This window comes from Pyrus communis, chromosome 7 (assembly GCF_963583255.1).
Source record: "Pyrus communis chromosome 7, drPyrComm1.1, whole genome shotgun sequence".
In the NCBI taxonomy this organism is placed as follows: Eukaryota; Viridiplantae; Streptophyta; class Magnoliopsida; order Rosales; family Rosaceae; genus Pyrus; species Pyrus communis.
In genome coordinates, this window is record NC_084809.1 from 3,156,445 (window position 1) to 3,171,105 (window position 14,661).

At 35.7% G+C, this 14,661-nt stretch overlaps 3 protein-coding genes across 3 annotated transcripts; all 3 read left to right on the plus strand.

The window, feature by feature from the left end:
* Positions 1-5,363: 5,363 nt before the first annotated feature.
* Positions 5,364-7,302, plus strand: LOC137740061 (E3 ubiquitin-protein ligase KEG-like). Its single transcript, XM_068479848.1, has 2 exons — positions 5,364-5,552; positions 5,961-7,302. The coding sequence occupies exon 2, from the start codon at positions 6,068-6,070 to the stop codon at positions 6,881-6,883; it is 816 nt and encodes a 271-aa protein (XP_068335949.1). The 5' UTR covers positions 5,364-5,552; positions 5,961-6,067; the 3' UTR covers positions 6,884-7,302.
* Positions 7,303-7,887: 585 nt separating this feature from the next.
* Positions 7,888-9,272, plus strand: LOC137739354 (uncharacterized). Its single transcript, XM_068478913.1, has 3 exons — positions 7,888-8,166; positions 8,899-9,129; positions 9,216-9,272. Exons 1-3 carry the CDS (start codon positions 7,888-7,890, stop codon positions 9,270-9,272), a joined length of 567 nt encoding a protein of 188 aa, XP_068335014.1.
* On the plus strand, positions 8,609-10,429 carry LOC137741015 (uncharacterized). The gene is made up of 4 exons (XM_068480823.1): positions 8,609-8,778; positions 8,899-9,435; positions 9,555-9,697; positions 9,877-10,429. The coding sequence occupies exons 2-4, from the start codon at positions 9,348-9,350 to the stop codon at positions 10,162-10,164; spliced, it is 519 nt and encodes a 172-aa protein (XP_068336924.1). The 5' UTR covers positions 8,609-8,778; positions 8,899-9,347; the 3' UTR covers positions 10,165-10,429.
* Positions 10,430-14,661: the final 4,232 nt, after the last annotated feature.

Genomic DNA, 14,661 nt, shown 5'->3' on the forward strand with positions numbered 1-14,661 from the left:
TTTTGTTTATGTTATTTTACTATTTTTCTCTGAGCGTAAGGTTCCTTGAAACAAAGATACAATAAACAGTACACACACATGCATACAAGCCCTTTATGTAAAGGGGTTTCCATTTTTTTTTTTAAAAATGGTGATTAAGTGTGCAGTGCAATTTGAAAAATTAACAATTTCTATTTTTTTTTTTAAATGGAGATTAAGTGTGCAGTGCAACTTGAAAAATAAACAATTCGGATCGTTAAAGTTTGATGTAGTGTGAACCTCACAACTAATCCTCATTTTTATAAAAGGATAAGGATGTATCACTAATAATAGATAAGTACGTTAATCAATATTTAAATAATAATCCGATCATGAACATTCACATAATTTGATTTATAAATTTAGTTTAAAATTTTAGTTTCTCTAACATTATTCTAACTAAAATAACTGATAAACTACAATCCAAACCGTAGTTTTACACCAGACCTATGAAAATAAGTAGGGTCCAAATGCTCCTATTCTTCACTTTATATATTCTTCTCCATAAATATGATAATAATTCACCAAAAAGAAATGGTGTCATCCCTAATTGTCACTTTACCAGTTTACTTTACTTCAGGAGATCAACATCTGGCAGTTTGGTTTTATAATTAAGAATACCCTTCCAACCTTGTTTAAGAACTCTTGCCATGATTATAATATCATTATTATGCCACAAACAAGTCTAATAATTTAAACAAGTTGTGTGACCCCTCAAGTTTTTTTCACTATTTGTTTGAACTTGAGATTTTCCAGCAGAACATGCATGCTATACAGATAGTGCCACATATATGTCCAATTTTTCATCATTTTATGGGAATCTCATGACCTGGTGAATTGTCAAGAGTAGGACCCTTGTTTTTAGATTCCTTATCAATGGCAATGCTGATCATTTTAAAAATAAAAAACAGAACAGTTGTGGGATTTTGATGCAAAAGAATAATCCGCAGTAAAAACTCTGTTCGTTCATTATATCGTTCACATTATTGTTTGCAAAAGGTGGTGCACGGGGCTAGCTATTAGTAATTTAGTATATAAGAAGTTGGGACTTTATTTTATTTTATTTTTAACCAAATACAAAGTTGAGATTTAACTGGGATAGAAAATAATGTTTTAAAACTGGGAATCCTGTGAAATGTAACCAAAACAATTGACATGAAATTCATGTTTCATTCTATGTTTGATTCCTTTTCCTTTTATTTATATACAGTTAAATGACATGCAAAGTAATTAATAATTTGGAGATTCCGAGAGTTTGAGGAAAATATTTGAAAGCTGCTGGATTTAGGGATAGAAACCAATGAAGCAATTGATATTCTTCTTAAAATGTCTGAACGTCTCTCACATGCATGTAGAATTAATTAAAACCGATCAATATTAATCAAGTGAGAGCGTTGTTTATCGTATATATACTTCAATGGCCACATATAATATATATATTAATTTTGTCTTCTGAAAGTTCGGATATTTACTTGTGCCACTTGACGCATAACATTTTGTGAATCGTGATTGATCCAATTTAGACCATCATATATGTATGATTCAGACTGAAAATAACCTGCAGCTTGCACTGAAGCAAGTTGGAACCAAAGCTCGGGACGAGCAAGATCCTTACTTTGCATCCATAATTTCTGCGGGTCAAAGAAGTACGTATAAACCCTAGCATCCATAAGTCCTTAACTTGCAAGTCTTTGTTTTCTAAGAGGAATATCAATGTATGCCCCTGAGTCCTGACTACTTATGAGACAAGTCAACAGAGATTGAGACTTACGTGTAACAAAGTGCACATATATGATAATCTCGTCATATAAGAAAAAAAGTGATACACGCAATAAGACGTACACCCTGTTGAACCTAGGTTTCAGCCTATCATAGGATAAAAAGAACATAAAGTTGAAAATTACTATATACTTTGTAAAAGTAAATAATTCTTACTTAGTAGCTCCATTGCACCTTTAGTAAATATTCATTATTCTTACCTAGTAATTCCATTGCACTCTAATTATTTCGGTCCAAAAATTTGCTATTCCTCTCAAAATTGATGTTTCTCACTCTTTCTTTTTCTATAGATTCAAACTATATTAAAGCAAAGTTAAATTGACACAGAAGACCTAGCTAGTATACTTTGTTAATTACCGAAACAAGAAATTGACAATGCACCTGGTGATGTAAGATAAATAATTCTTTGGTCCCGATACCATCCCAGTTGTTCCTATGGAACAAGATACAGAGAACTTTTTCCTACCTTATCTCCCTGATTTTGTCAAGTTCACCCGGTTCCATTTATGACACACCCCCTTTCACATAACACTCATGACCCACGATCAATAGTGACCTCACACAAGACCTTCTCAGCCCTAGAGGAGATTAAATTCACAAGACACAAACACAAAGATATACATGGATATGGTCCATGTGGATCCTTGATGTCTCACAGATGTAACAAAAAGATTTATGTATTTATTAGCACCACAACAACAATTTTGGTTCTGGGTCCCAGTGATTTTTGGAGTTTTGGAGGCAAAAGCAAGGAGAACACTTAGGCACGCATACTCGTCAATAGGTTGCTTAAACAATAGAAAAAGACCACACACGTAGGGCCTGTACAAATTACAGGAAGAAATCATTTTCCAGTTGCTAATTATCTTCGTCTAACATGCATTCAACAGTCCGTACAACGTACTACATTTCAAAACTCAAAGGCTCAAAAGTCTCCCGGTGTTGCTTTCAAACCCTAGCTAATCAATCATTTACACATGGATTAGGAACCGCAGTCCAAAATAATTAAGCATTATGCAAGATATTTCCATAATATATTTTTTAGCAAACTCTATGTATGGCTCGAACAATCTAGCTAGCTCGTATTCTTATATGTGTTTGTTATTCATTGATGGACATAAGTACGAAGCTTGTAGATTCACATTCATGAACGACTATCAATTATTAATCACACGTACGTGAATCATGTCTTAGTTGTTGACGAATGCATGTGAAGGCTCACATGGCAAGCTAATGTATGTAGACGCAGTCAAATCTTAGCCATCGATCTAAAATAGAAAGCCAATCATATAATTTGTCCTCAACACATTTTGTTCAACAAGGAGATAAGGAATTTCACTTCGGATAAGGCATTATTGCAGGATATCCAACTAAGGGCTGTCCTCGATTAAGCTACAAATTAAATAATGTACCGATTGTGATATGATCATATGTGTACAAACAGCATTAAATAATTTACCGAACCGATAGTGGTATGATATCTGTACATACAACATATATAATGGAGCATTCCAATGATCGAGTGGACCATAAGTTAAATGAATAATAAGTACGTACGATCGACAAGCCTTCGTTTTTGTGCTTCTACTTTGCCCATTGCAAATGGATATGTTGGTCCTTAAACTGAAAACTTTTAGCAAACATTAATTATGCTAGATACTGAACTTGTCAAAGTACCACAACCTCAAAAGTTGAAGTTGATAATGTAATATATATTCTGAAAACACAGCAATTACGAGGACATTGGGTTAGCAATGCAACAAACCAAATCAACATGAAATAGAAATAAACTTATCGGTAGGATACAATAGACATGAATCTTGCTGATAACAAGGGAGTCTTCTCAGGGACGAAGCTAGAAATTTAAATAAGATGGGGCACCTTAAAAAATTTGAGCCCCTTTTTTGGACAAATAAAGCTAGTTCTTTTACAAATGCTGAAAAAATTAATTACAAAATGCCTAATTTTATTACTCTATTGTCTAATTTTGTCTTTAATTGTTGACAATCTAATGCTCATTTGTACTAATTAACCAAATGCATGCAACTCAACAAGGTTTAGACATTAGTGCGTGAGAAAAATATACAAGACGGAGGGCATTTAAAAACTTAAAAAGGATTTTCACTATTTTAATATGATTAATTGAATAATCTGCAAAGCAAAAAAAATAGGGATGATTAATTGAATAATTCGTAATGGAAAAAAAAAAAACAAAAAAAAAAAAAAAAACAAAAGGATGAGAGGGGACATGTGCCCCCACTGGGCCTTACCTCCCTCCGTCCATGAGTCTTCTACTCTCTCCAAACTATATGTTCTTTCTATGAATAGGGTTTAGTACATAATATAACACATATTGAAAGAGCAGGGACAATCCTATATATGGTGATTAGGGTTCATCTGAAACCGCCTATTATAATTAATAAAGAGATGCACCAATCACTATCAAATCAAATTGTTGTCCTAGTCTCACCATAATTGGTTAATCAGAGTTAAAGACTTTATTATTTTGCCCATATTAGGTGACAGTATCACTGAAATATCAAGTCGCTTAATTGACAAATTATTGATACTCACAATAGTTCTTACAAATAACATTTAAATACTTAACTACTAACAAATTACATTCAAAATCCAATCACACAAAACCAAAACGATTCCATGAGAGGGTACATCAACATTATTTAGTACATAAGCTCCACAATGATAAGGTTATACAGATATGCGCATAAAGCCCGTAAATTAGATAAACTAAGCACCATCAACTGAAATAAAAACTTAAAAAGGACAAAAGTCAGTGTAGAATTGAACGCTCATAACCAATTGAGCTATAATATCTCCTTGTCATAAATGACTAACACAATTCTAGGAGAGGGTGCATCGACATATCGAAAATAAGGTATTCCTCTCGCGACAAAAACATAAAGCCAGCAGACCTGGATAAACCAAATAACATCAATATAAAATGAACTTAAATTACAAACTCATGGAATCGGGTTCAATTGTTCATAATTTATTTGTTAACAACTTAAGACTCGAAAGTGCTTTTAGAACGACATAAAGTACTTTTAGAGAAAATATTTCTTGATTCCAAAAGCACTTGAAGAAGCATGAGTTATGTACTTTTTGCAGGAATTGCAGGAAGCATTTCAAGTGTTTTTTATGATTCACTTCCATTTTACTAAAGACTGGTTCCAAAAAAATTTCATCAAAAACATTTTTAGTCATTTTAAAGGCACATCTATACAAGCCCTTGTAGATTAAATTGAGAAATATAAAAGTACATTGACAAAGTCGAGGTTATTGGAGGGAATGCGATTGATCTCTGGGCTCATAGAAATGGGCCTCAAATTTGAAGCCCAAAAACATATTGTCGAACTTTGAATTATCCAAAACAATTGCTAGATTTAGATTTTGGGCCACATCTCATAAACGGCATTGAATAATAAAAGACGGGAAATCCTCTCTCAAGCCCAACCGAGGAATAAACAAAACGCAGCGTTTTACAGCTCTGAACCGTTCGGAAGAGCGACGTCGTCACCTCGTTTAACCAAACGCCACTTGGACCACATTCGGAGCTTCGAGCAGCGGGTGACGTCACCCACGCCGCTCCGTCGCTCACTCGCTCAATTCCAAAACCCGAAAACCCAAAAAAGTTAAATCTCGATTTCATTTCTCCGTCGGGAGAGAGAGGATATTGAGGACTCTCCCCATCTCTCTCTCTTGAAAATTTGATTCGAAATGGCTTCCTGCAATCGGTGAGATCGCAACCCACTTCTGTTTTTATCATCTTTGGTTGCTTCGCTTTTGATTTGGATCTTATGGGGTTGATTTTCCGGACCTGCAGTTCGAAATTTCAGCTGGGTTTGCTTTTTTGTTGTTAAAGTTTAGATCTTTTTATTTAAATTCATAGACTTTTATCAATTGTTTGATTGTTTAATTGGGTTTTGGGAGTTAATCCTGGTTTTGGGGTATCACCGTATGATTAGGTTAATATTTTTTGGATGATTCTTGTGTATATTCTGCTTATTTGAACTCATGGGTGTAATGAGTAGATGCATCTGTGATTAGCTTAATCCCAGAACATAAAAGGTGATTAGTTTAATCCCAAGTGCGGTAAAAAAGTCCTGTTTCCTGATAAATTTACTCTGTGGATTCTTCTTCAGGTCTGAATTTTACTAATACCTCGGTCAATCTTCATCATGGTGCTTTGAGATGCTGGTACAGTAAATCTTAGTGATGATGTGTTAGTAAGGCAGTGGTTGTGGTGAAAATGTGGGATTTTGCATCCAGCTGCATAGCTGGAAGTGTTGGATTGAAAAGCGATCCTCTAAAGCCGACGCAAGCAGCTCTCGAATGTTCTGACGACGAGAGTTCTTCGGTTGTTGGCAGAGAGGAAGGACTAGAGTGCCCGATATGTTGGGAATCCTTCAACATTGTTGAGAATGTGCCCTACGTTTTATGGTGTGGCCATACCCTCTGTAAGAATTGCATTCTGGGACTGCAATGGGCGGTTGTGAAATTCCCCACTTTACCGATTCAGCTTCCGCTTTTTATCTCCTGCCCGTGGTGCAACCTATTGTCCTTCCGGCTCGTTTACAGGGGAAATCTCAGGTTCCCTCGCAAGAACTACTTTCTTCTCTGGATGGTTGAGAGCATGAATGGTGATAGGGGACCGCATTCTAATTCTACCTTCTCTGGTGATAATCAGTCAGTCTGGCCGGCAACTGGAAATGTCTCTGTGGGAACTCAAGCGAGCCACGGTACAGGTGCCCACAGGAGGGGGCAACATATTCGCCATATCGAGCAATCTGGGTCGAATCACAATCATGGCCCTGTCAATAATTACTTTGGTGTGGAGCGCTTGCATTCTTCAATTCGGAATTCACTTGTTTTCTTCGTTCATTTGACAGCAAAGTTCCCGCTGGTTGTCATATTTCTTCTGATCATCTTATATGTAATACCTGCCTGTGCAGTCATGTTGGCTTTGTACATAGTCATCACCGTTGTGTTTGCTCTCCCGTCATTTCTTCTTCTGTACTTTGCATATCCTAGTTTGGATTGGCTTGTCAGGGAAATCCTCACCTGAGGTGCTATTGGCTTCTTTGTTCACAAGCACTATGAATACAACTTTGCTCCTACACAATGGTGGCGCCTTCTACCCGTACTTCCAGCATGCAATTCAACGACTTACCAGGTTCCAAAGATGCAATGTTATTGACTGAATCATTTCGGCTCTCATAGATATTGGCTCGGGCATGTTAGTTTCTCAGATTTTGTTCACTAAGATAACGACTTCGTGCTTATTGCAATGCTCTTGCTAGAATACAGTTTAATTAGGGTTTTACAGGGTTCTTGTTTGTGTGAAGATTTGTGTTGAAATAAATATGTCTTGTAGTTCTTACTTTTGCTGCAAGATAGGTGTAGGTGTTTCGTCTGCGAGATGTAGGTTTTCGATGAAATTGTTAAATATGGTTATATATTCATCAAGAAATTACTGGTTGTACATATTTTTTGTGAGAGCTTACCAGCTCGAGTGATTAGTATATGCTTGTTTTTTTTTTTTTTTTTTATTTTAAAAAAAATCAATTTTTGCGATATTGTGTTGTAGCTGTTGAGATTGTAGGACGATGACTTAATTTTGTTAAAATTTCAACGAAACCAACACGTTAGCGGCAATGTAGGTGATTTGCGCTCACATTTGTCACTCGTGCGCTAAATGTCATTATCCTCGAGTTACAACAATCAGTAAACTTTCGGGTTTAAAGTTGCAACAGTTAAACTACATTGACCAAATGAAAATCGTAATTTAACTAAGGAAAGAATTATACCATCGATGAATTGATTCAAAACTTCTCGATTCTTCCTTCTTTTCTCCTCAAGAAGTTATTTATCAAGCATGCTTTCGTTCCCTATCATCCACAATAAATCTACAAGTTCACAGAAAATCCACATCAGACAATCCGACTGGATCCTCCACGTGTCAAAAGCACAACCCGGTATTGCTACCTACAACTCTGCATTATGCACCACTCCTCTCTCAGTGGTTTGGCTGCTGAAGGCAAAGTACTAACATAAAGTTTCAGAAAAACAATGGCAGCCATTGCCGTTTCTTCACCGAAATCCACCATTTTTCGGAACCCAATTTCTCTCAGAGAACCAAGTTCGAGCCTTTTTGGCGGGTCCTTGAAGGGTTTTTGTTTCCAGCTAAAACCCAGGAGCAAGAGCAGAAAGGCCGTCAATTTGGTGGTCTCTGCCCCAAACTGCACCATCAGTGGCAGCAGAGGCGGCGGTGACCGGTTTTACACCAACTTCACTGGGTTTCCTTTTCCTCTGGGTCCTTTTCTCAATAGAAGCGCTACTAGGACTGAGGTCAGCTCATTTTATTCTTTTGATTTATTAGTATATTTGTAGTTGTTTTCAGCTGATAATTGCTTATAATTTGGTAGTTTTTGGCTGTGGCATGTCATGCTTCCATCTTTGTGCTCAATGAGTTCCCGATCTTCCCGTTGTTCTCGATTTTGATGTGTTTTTATCACTCTTCAGCAGAAGCATGTTTTTATTATACAGAGTGATTGTTGTTTGACACGCCCCGATCCGTGTCATCCAGACCCGAGGAAAGACACGTGCTCGCCAACACTCGAGAGTGATGAAAACCATCGTAACATGCATGTTTGCATGTTCTTAGCATATGCATGTTAGGATTACTTTCATCATCCTTGGGTGTCGGCCAGCATGGGCGTGTCAATGTTATTGTGAATTGTAGCTTTTGCAATATGTTTTACTCTCTTTTTCGCGTGTTCGTAGGCCGTGAAAAGCTGCATGTGGTTATTTGAACAAGAGCAAGCATTAGGGTTCAGCAGTGTGTCAACAAACATTAAAATGACAGTCATCAAACTAAAATCCCGAGGATTATAAGTCCATGCGCCCGTTGCTCCAACCAAGGAGTGTATTCAGGCTATATCTTGCTTACGATTCTAGTCAGTTATAAATTTTTCCTGCTGAATCTTCTTCTTTTTTACTTCTCTGTGTATTTGTTTAATTCTGCATATCCGTTTGTTAACCAACTATGCTTTTCTTCTGAGTGTTCTTGTTTCTTTCCAGCTTCTGAAAGAGTTAGGAGCTCCCGTAGAATACATAGTTCTGCCTACATTTGCTTATGAGCACAAAATTCTCACTCAAGCTCAGGTACGGGTGGCACCAAGGCAATGGAGTTGGCCTTTGAACCTGCCGCTGGAGTTTATCGGGATCTTTCGTGCCAAGACCTTAAAAGATGAGGACTTCTCCACCTCAAGGGCTGATGAGATTGAGCAGAAAGTTCTCAGTTCACCAGAAGTTGGGAATACAAAGGGCAAATGTGACATCCGAGACTTCACTTTTTTAAAGATATTGGGAAAACTCATTTTGTTGTGAATTTTCAGGTATTGGACTATATGTGGAGGTCGCTTTCTATCATAAGCGTTCCAGAACTCAACTGATAAACAGATGCTGTAATTTTTGTGCCAAGACAGCCGCCTGATTGTATCAGCAAAGAATCCTTGTTGGCATCTGCGATGAATGGTTTGGCGGTAAAACTTCTCAGTAAAGGAAAAGAAGTATCTCAAGAACCAGTAGTTGATAACAAATTGAACTGTCAAAAAGGTAGAATCTCCATTCCGCATTCCAGTCCGAAATTCCAGTCTGGCTTCAGTTTTAGTAAAGTGATAATCCAATTTGAGGGTGATCATGTATGTTTTTCTGAAATGAATTCTTTTGTGTAGGAAGGGAAAGAATTGTTCTCCAAATCTTGTTTCTCGGTCCATCAAATCTGTTGGAACCGAATGCTAGCTTTGCTCAGATGTCACAAAAGCTGATTGTCTCACCCATTGTAAAGACCCTCGTCTTCAGCAAAGTTCCTGAAAAGGTACTTGAACCATTCCGATGCAAATTTTGATTCGTCTTTTGGTACGCAAACTAATTAGTGAACTCACAGCATGCCTAACAAAGACACAAACGCATGATCATATGATATTTTGACTTCCTTGTTGGCATGTGTATGTGTGTGAAATAATCAAACAATCCTTTTGCATTTTGATAATTCAGGTCAGGGATTGGGTTGATGGAATCGCACGTGACTGGAGGTTCAGGAGAATAATCCCCGCTCATTTTGCTGCACCAATCAATGCAAGCAGGTCTGATCTGTTAGCTGCATTTGCCTTTCTGGATGAACGTTATGTCACTTGGCTTTCACTCTCTCTTCTCTTCACATCACTCTTGGGAAAGGCCGCAAGCTACTTCCCTCCTGATGACATGAAGACTTTATCATCCCTCGGTCAGTTTTTGGTCTCGGTAGGAGCTGTGAGAAAGACCTTCTCAGGGAGCAAACCATGACATAACATGATTTGCAAGATGCGATTTTCAGGTTGAGATTTCACCTGTTGAATTTACTTACACATGTATGCTTAGGGTACAAAGGTTCTTTGGCCAAAAGAAAAGATAAACTATTTAACATCCTAAAGTTGTACAAAAGCAAAAGGTGCAATACAAAGCTTCTTAGTGTATTGTACTTGGAAAATAACAATCTTCCCTGTAAGCCTGCCTCTTTTGGTATTCAATGGCTGTGGAAACTAAGCAAGAATAAAGCTAGCTGTTGGAATCCCCTTATCATGTCTTTCTGTAATAAATTTATCCGCCACGTGGTATTATTAATTTGCTTGTTTAAATATGGGTGAACGACATAATTGATATGGCATGATCTCAGAGTATAATTTTAATAAACAGATCCATGTGATATAACATGAGTCGATTGGAAATACTACAGGGCAATGTGTCTGTCACACCGAAAAAACTTCTCGAAAGAAAATAAATAGAAGAAACTGTAGCAATGATCCTTCAACTTTAACGCAATTGGAGCAATGGTCCCTCAACTAAAAATCCATGACTAGTGGTCCCTCAACTCATCAAAACGTGCAGCTATAGTCTTTTTCACCAACTCCATTAAAACTTCCATCAAAATAAGTCACGTGTCACGCATATGAGGCTATATCAAAAGGCAAACATGGAAAACCAAATGAAAAAATTGTAGCAATAATCCTGCAACTTTAACCCAATTTGAGCAATAAGCTCTTTACTTTAACTCAATTGGAGCAATAAGCTCTTTACTTTAACTCAATTGGAGCAATGGTCTCTCAATTCTAACTCAATTGTAGCAATGGTCCTTCCAGCATAAGTCATTTTGATGGAATCCTGATGGAGTTGACGACAATGATCATAGCTGCACGTTTTGATGAGTTAAGAGACCAATAATCATGGATTTTTAGTTGAAGGACCATTGCTCCAATTAGGTTAAAATTGAAGGACCATTGCTACAATTTTCTCAAATAAATAACCTAGAGAAAGGCATGTCCTTCACTTACTCTGCATTAATAGGCATCTATTTTTGCAATCCATTAGGAGGATGCTGAAATCTGAGCCTACTTTAGATACGAAATTTATTGTCTTAATTTTCTCATCGACTACTTGTTAGAGATAGATGAATGGTAGGTAGGCATAGATGACTTGGTAATTTTGTCAATTAATAAAAGAAAATGAGTAGAGAAAGACCTACGAATACTTGAAAAGAGACTCTATAAAAAGATATGGAGTACTTTGAGTTAACAGAAAATTTAGCGTAAAATTAAATGCAATGGTGATTTATGATTCATGCAGCCAACGCCACTTAAAGAGCAAAATTTTGTTGTTGTCGTGGGGTTCAATAGGCAAAAACTTGAAGAAAAATAGGAGATTATATAGCCGACACTATTCAGTAAGACAAAGCTTTATTGTTGTCATGGGATTCAATAGGCAAAAACTTGAAGGAAAGTAGTAGATCATACAGCTAGATGTTCAATAGAAAATGGAAGTAATTTTCCTCTAATGGATGACTTAACAATTAATTAATATATCTGAAAGAGACTAATGAATTGTGATTATGACAGTGGAAAGGGATCCTCTCTGGATCCCCTCCTCCTAATCCACCAAATTAGGAAATTCGTGTCATTGAAAATTGATCCAATGATTACAAACAAAGACCCCCTTTAAAAGTTATAATAACTTCAGCCTTTGAATCAATTTTCAACAGTATGAATCCCTTAATTTGATGGATTAAGAGGAAACGATCCGGAGAGGATCCCTTTCCGTAGACATTGATTGGCTTAATAGAACAAATCTAGTTTGTCGTTGGAAGGTCAACTCCACAACTAAACTCTTCCACCAATTGTATTTAGTTTTTGGAGGGAATGAGTATCTGGTGTTGATTGATCTAGGTGTAGGTTTCAACTTTCTCACTAACTTTCGGGAGATAAAATAAGCGCAAATCCGTAAAATCTACAAACTTGATCAAAAGCGAAATTCAAGAAACAGTAAAGACTTATTTGAAAATTCTTTTAAATTGATTGAAAATAATTTTAGAACCAAAGCCTCAAGACCTCAATAGAAGTGGTTTTTTATGATTCACTTGTCATTTTACTAAGGATTGTTTAAAAAACATTTTCATTAAAAACGCTTTCAGCCATTTTAAAATCACTTCTAAACAACCCTAAAACCTCAATAGAAGGGCGCAAAATTGTGATTTATATACAAGTTTTGTCTGTTTATAGTCTCTTCAATTTTATTTTTTATTAAAACTTTATAACAAATAGTGAAAATTTTCCATTTGTGTGATTCATTTTTATTAGTTTAGAGAGTGGGAGAGAATCCAAGGTGACTTTTTCTAATATTATACTCTCTTTTCTCTTTTTAGGCTTTATCTTTGCTCCAATATATGGCCACAACTTTTTCAAAGCATGCCTCCATCAATAGATGCAACCACTTTTTAGAAAATTTCCTCCTCCATGCTGTGATTAATGATTAAGGCGTATGACTTTCACCCCCAAAGGAAGCTAACACATCAACTACGGGAAGTGCCCACATGCGAACATCAACCTTTAACACACACTTCTTCTATATTGTGGGGAACATGAGAACAAAGTCGTTTCCGTGTAGGTTTTGCTCATCATAAGAGTAATGCTTCGTATGCGAATGCGTTAACTGTGAGCCATTGAAAAAGTGAATTTTATAATGGTTTACAATCTTATAGCTCACTAAAACGTGTTTTGCGTGTGCGTGATTGTGAATTGTTGTGGAGTATATCTCTCAATACTTTACATTGAAACTTATATTCACATGTGACGAGTTATGAATCTTATGATGACTAATTTTGACATTCCCGTACCTATACGAGGGGATGCAAAGGGCAAACTCATCTCGTTCACGCCTTATCTCTTTTTATAGAGAAATTTTCAGTATGACAAGAACACAGGTCGGTACATCTTTTCTTTCTATGATCATTCGTATGTTGTCTATTAAATTTGTCACTCATAGCAATCATATGGTGGACACCTTATTGGGGTGAACAAAAAAAAATTTGAAAAAAATGGTGACATGATCTAAGTGTTGGTTTGATTAAAAATTAGTCACACCTATAGTTATTAAAGAGTCAAATATAAAAGTAAAAGCACCTACCACCCTTTGTTCTGAACTTTGAGAATTAAGAACCGACCTTTTATTATTTAAGGGTAAAATTATAATAATAAATATTAAAAAATGATATCTCATAAAAATATTAATACTTTATATCATAAGAAATTTTATTTTCAATATACAAGGAGCCGAGTCCAAGGCCGAGTGAGTGCACCACTAGACTATATAAATATTGTGTTTTACTTACGTTTATGTTGATTAAATATAATGCATATGTATTGGCGCAATTAATTATATTCTTGTTCTGTTGGAATTATACTGGACATCCGAAACCGTCATTTTCTTCTTCTTTTTCATGTAGTTCCGTTATCAAACGCCCACATATCAAAATAATGTAATTTAGAACATTTAACCCAATATATAAAAATTCAAAGAAAATATATGAGAAAAAAGTATGATAATGATCACACCAATAAACTAGATTATATTACAATAGCAAACAAAACATTTATTTAATATAATAATTTCTCTGAGTATGACTAAGATGTATGAACATTCCAGAACTTTGATTTAATCGCACATAACTTGATAAAACAAAAGGAAATATGCAACTATCCTAAGAAAATATGCCGATAAATTATTATTTTAATCTTGGTTCCCTTGACATTTCCTCTCCTTGTGTCGTTTCATGCCTTTCAAGGAGACCCCTTGATTTTCATGTAGAAATCTACAAAACTAAGTAGACGTGGTGGCAATGCATGTTGAATTGCTCTCTAGAATTTCTAGGTTTTAATTGAGAAGGTATGATATGGAATTGGTAGTTTCTGCCAACTATATGAATTTTTTTTCAATGTGTCAGTAACACAATTCAATCACTAAGTGTGATAACGTAATTGGTTGGAATTTTTTGTTCAAGTTTTCAAACTAATTGTATTATTACACATTGTGTCCGAGCTGTGTTCCCAACACTGAAAAGTCCCTCCAACTATACATGCTAGTTGGTTAATGCAATAAATTTGTCTTTCGAGTTTAAATTTTCTCATCTGTAAATAAAATGATTTTAAATTATCACTTGTATAGAAAAAAAAATTGACGGAGTTTTAATAATAAAATTTGTGATTATCATGAAAGCAATTTCGATGTTCAAATAATTAATTTATTTACACTTTCTCATGATGAGTTGATTTGTATAATCACATTAAAGGGATGAAGATGACAGTCATAAATTTGTTAATTGTATTTTAAGCATCATCTTTTTCACATTATTAAATTGTTTCATTATTATATCAACATTATTAATCAATGTTGATATATCATTTACCACACGTCATAATAATCACCAATGTACACTAATCAACGGACGACTTATAGGACCGTTTGCAACGGCAT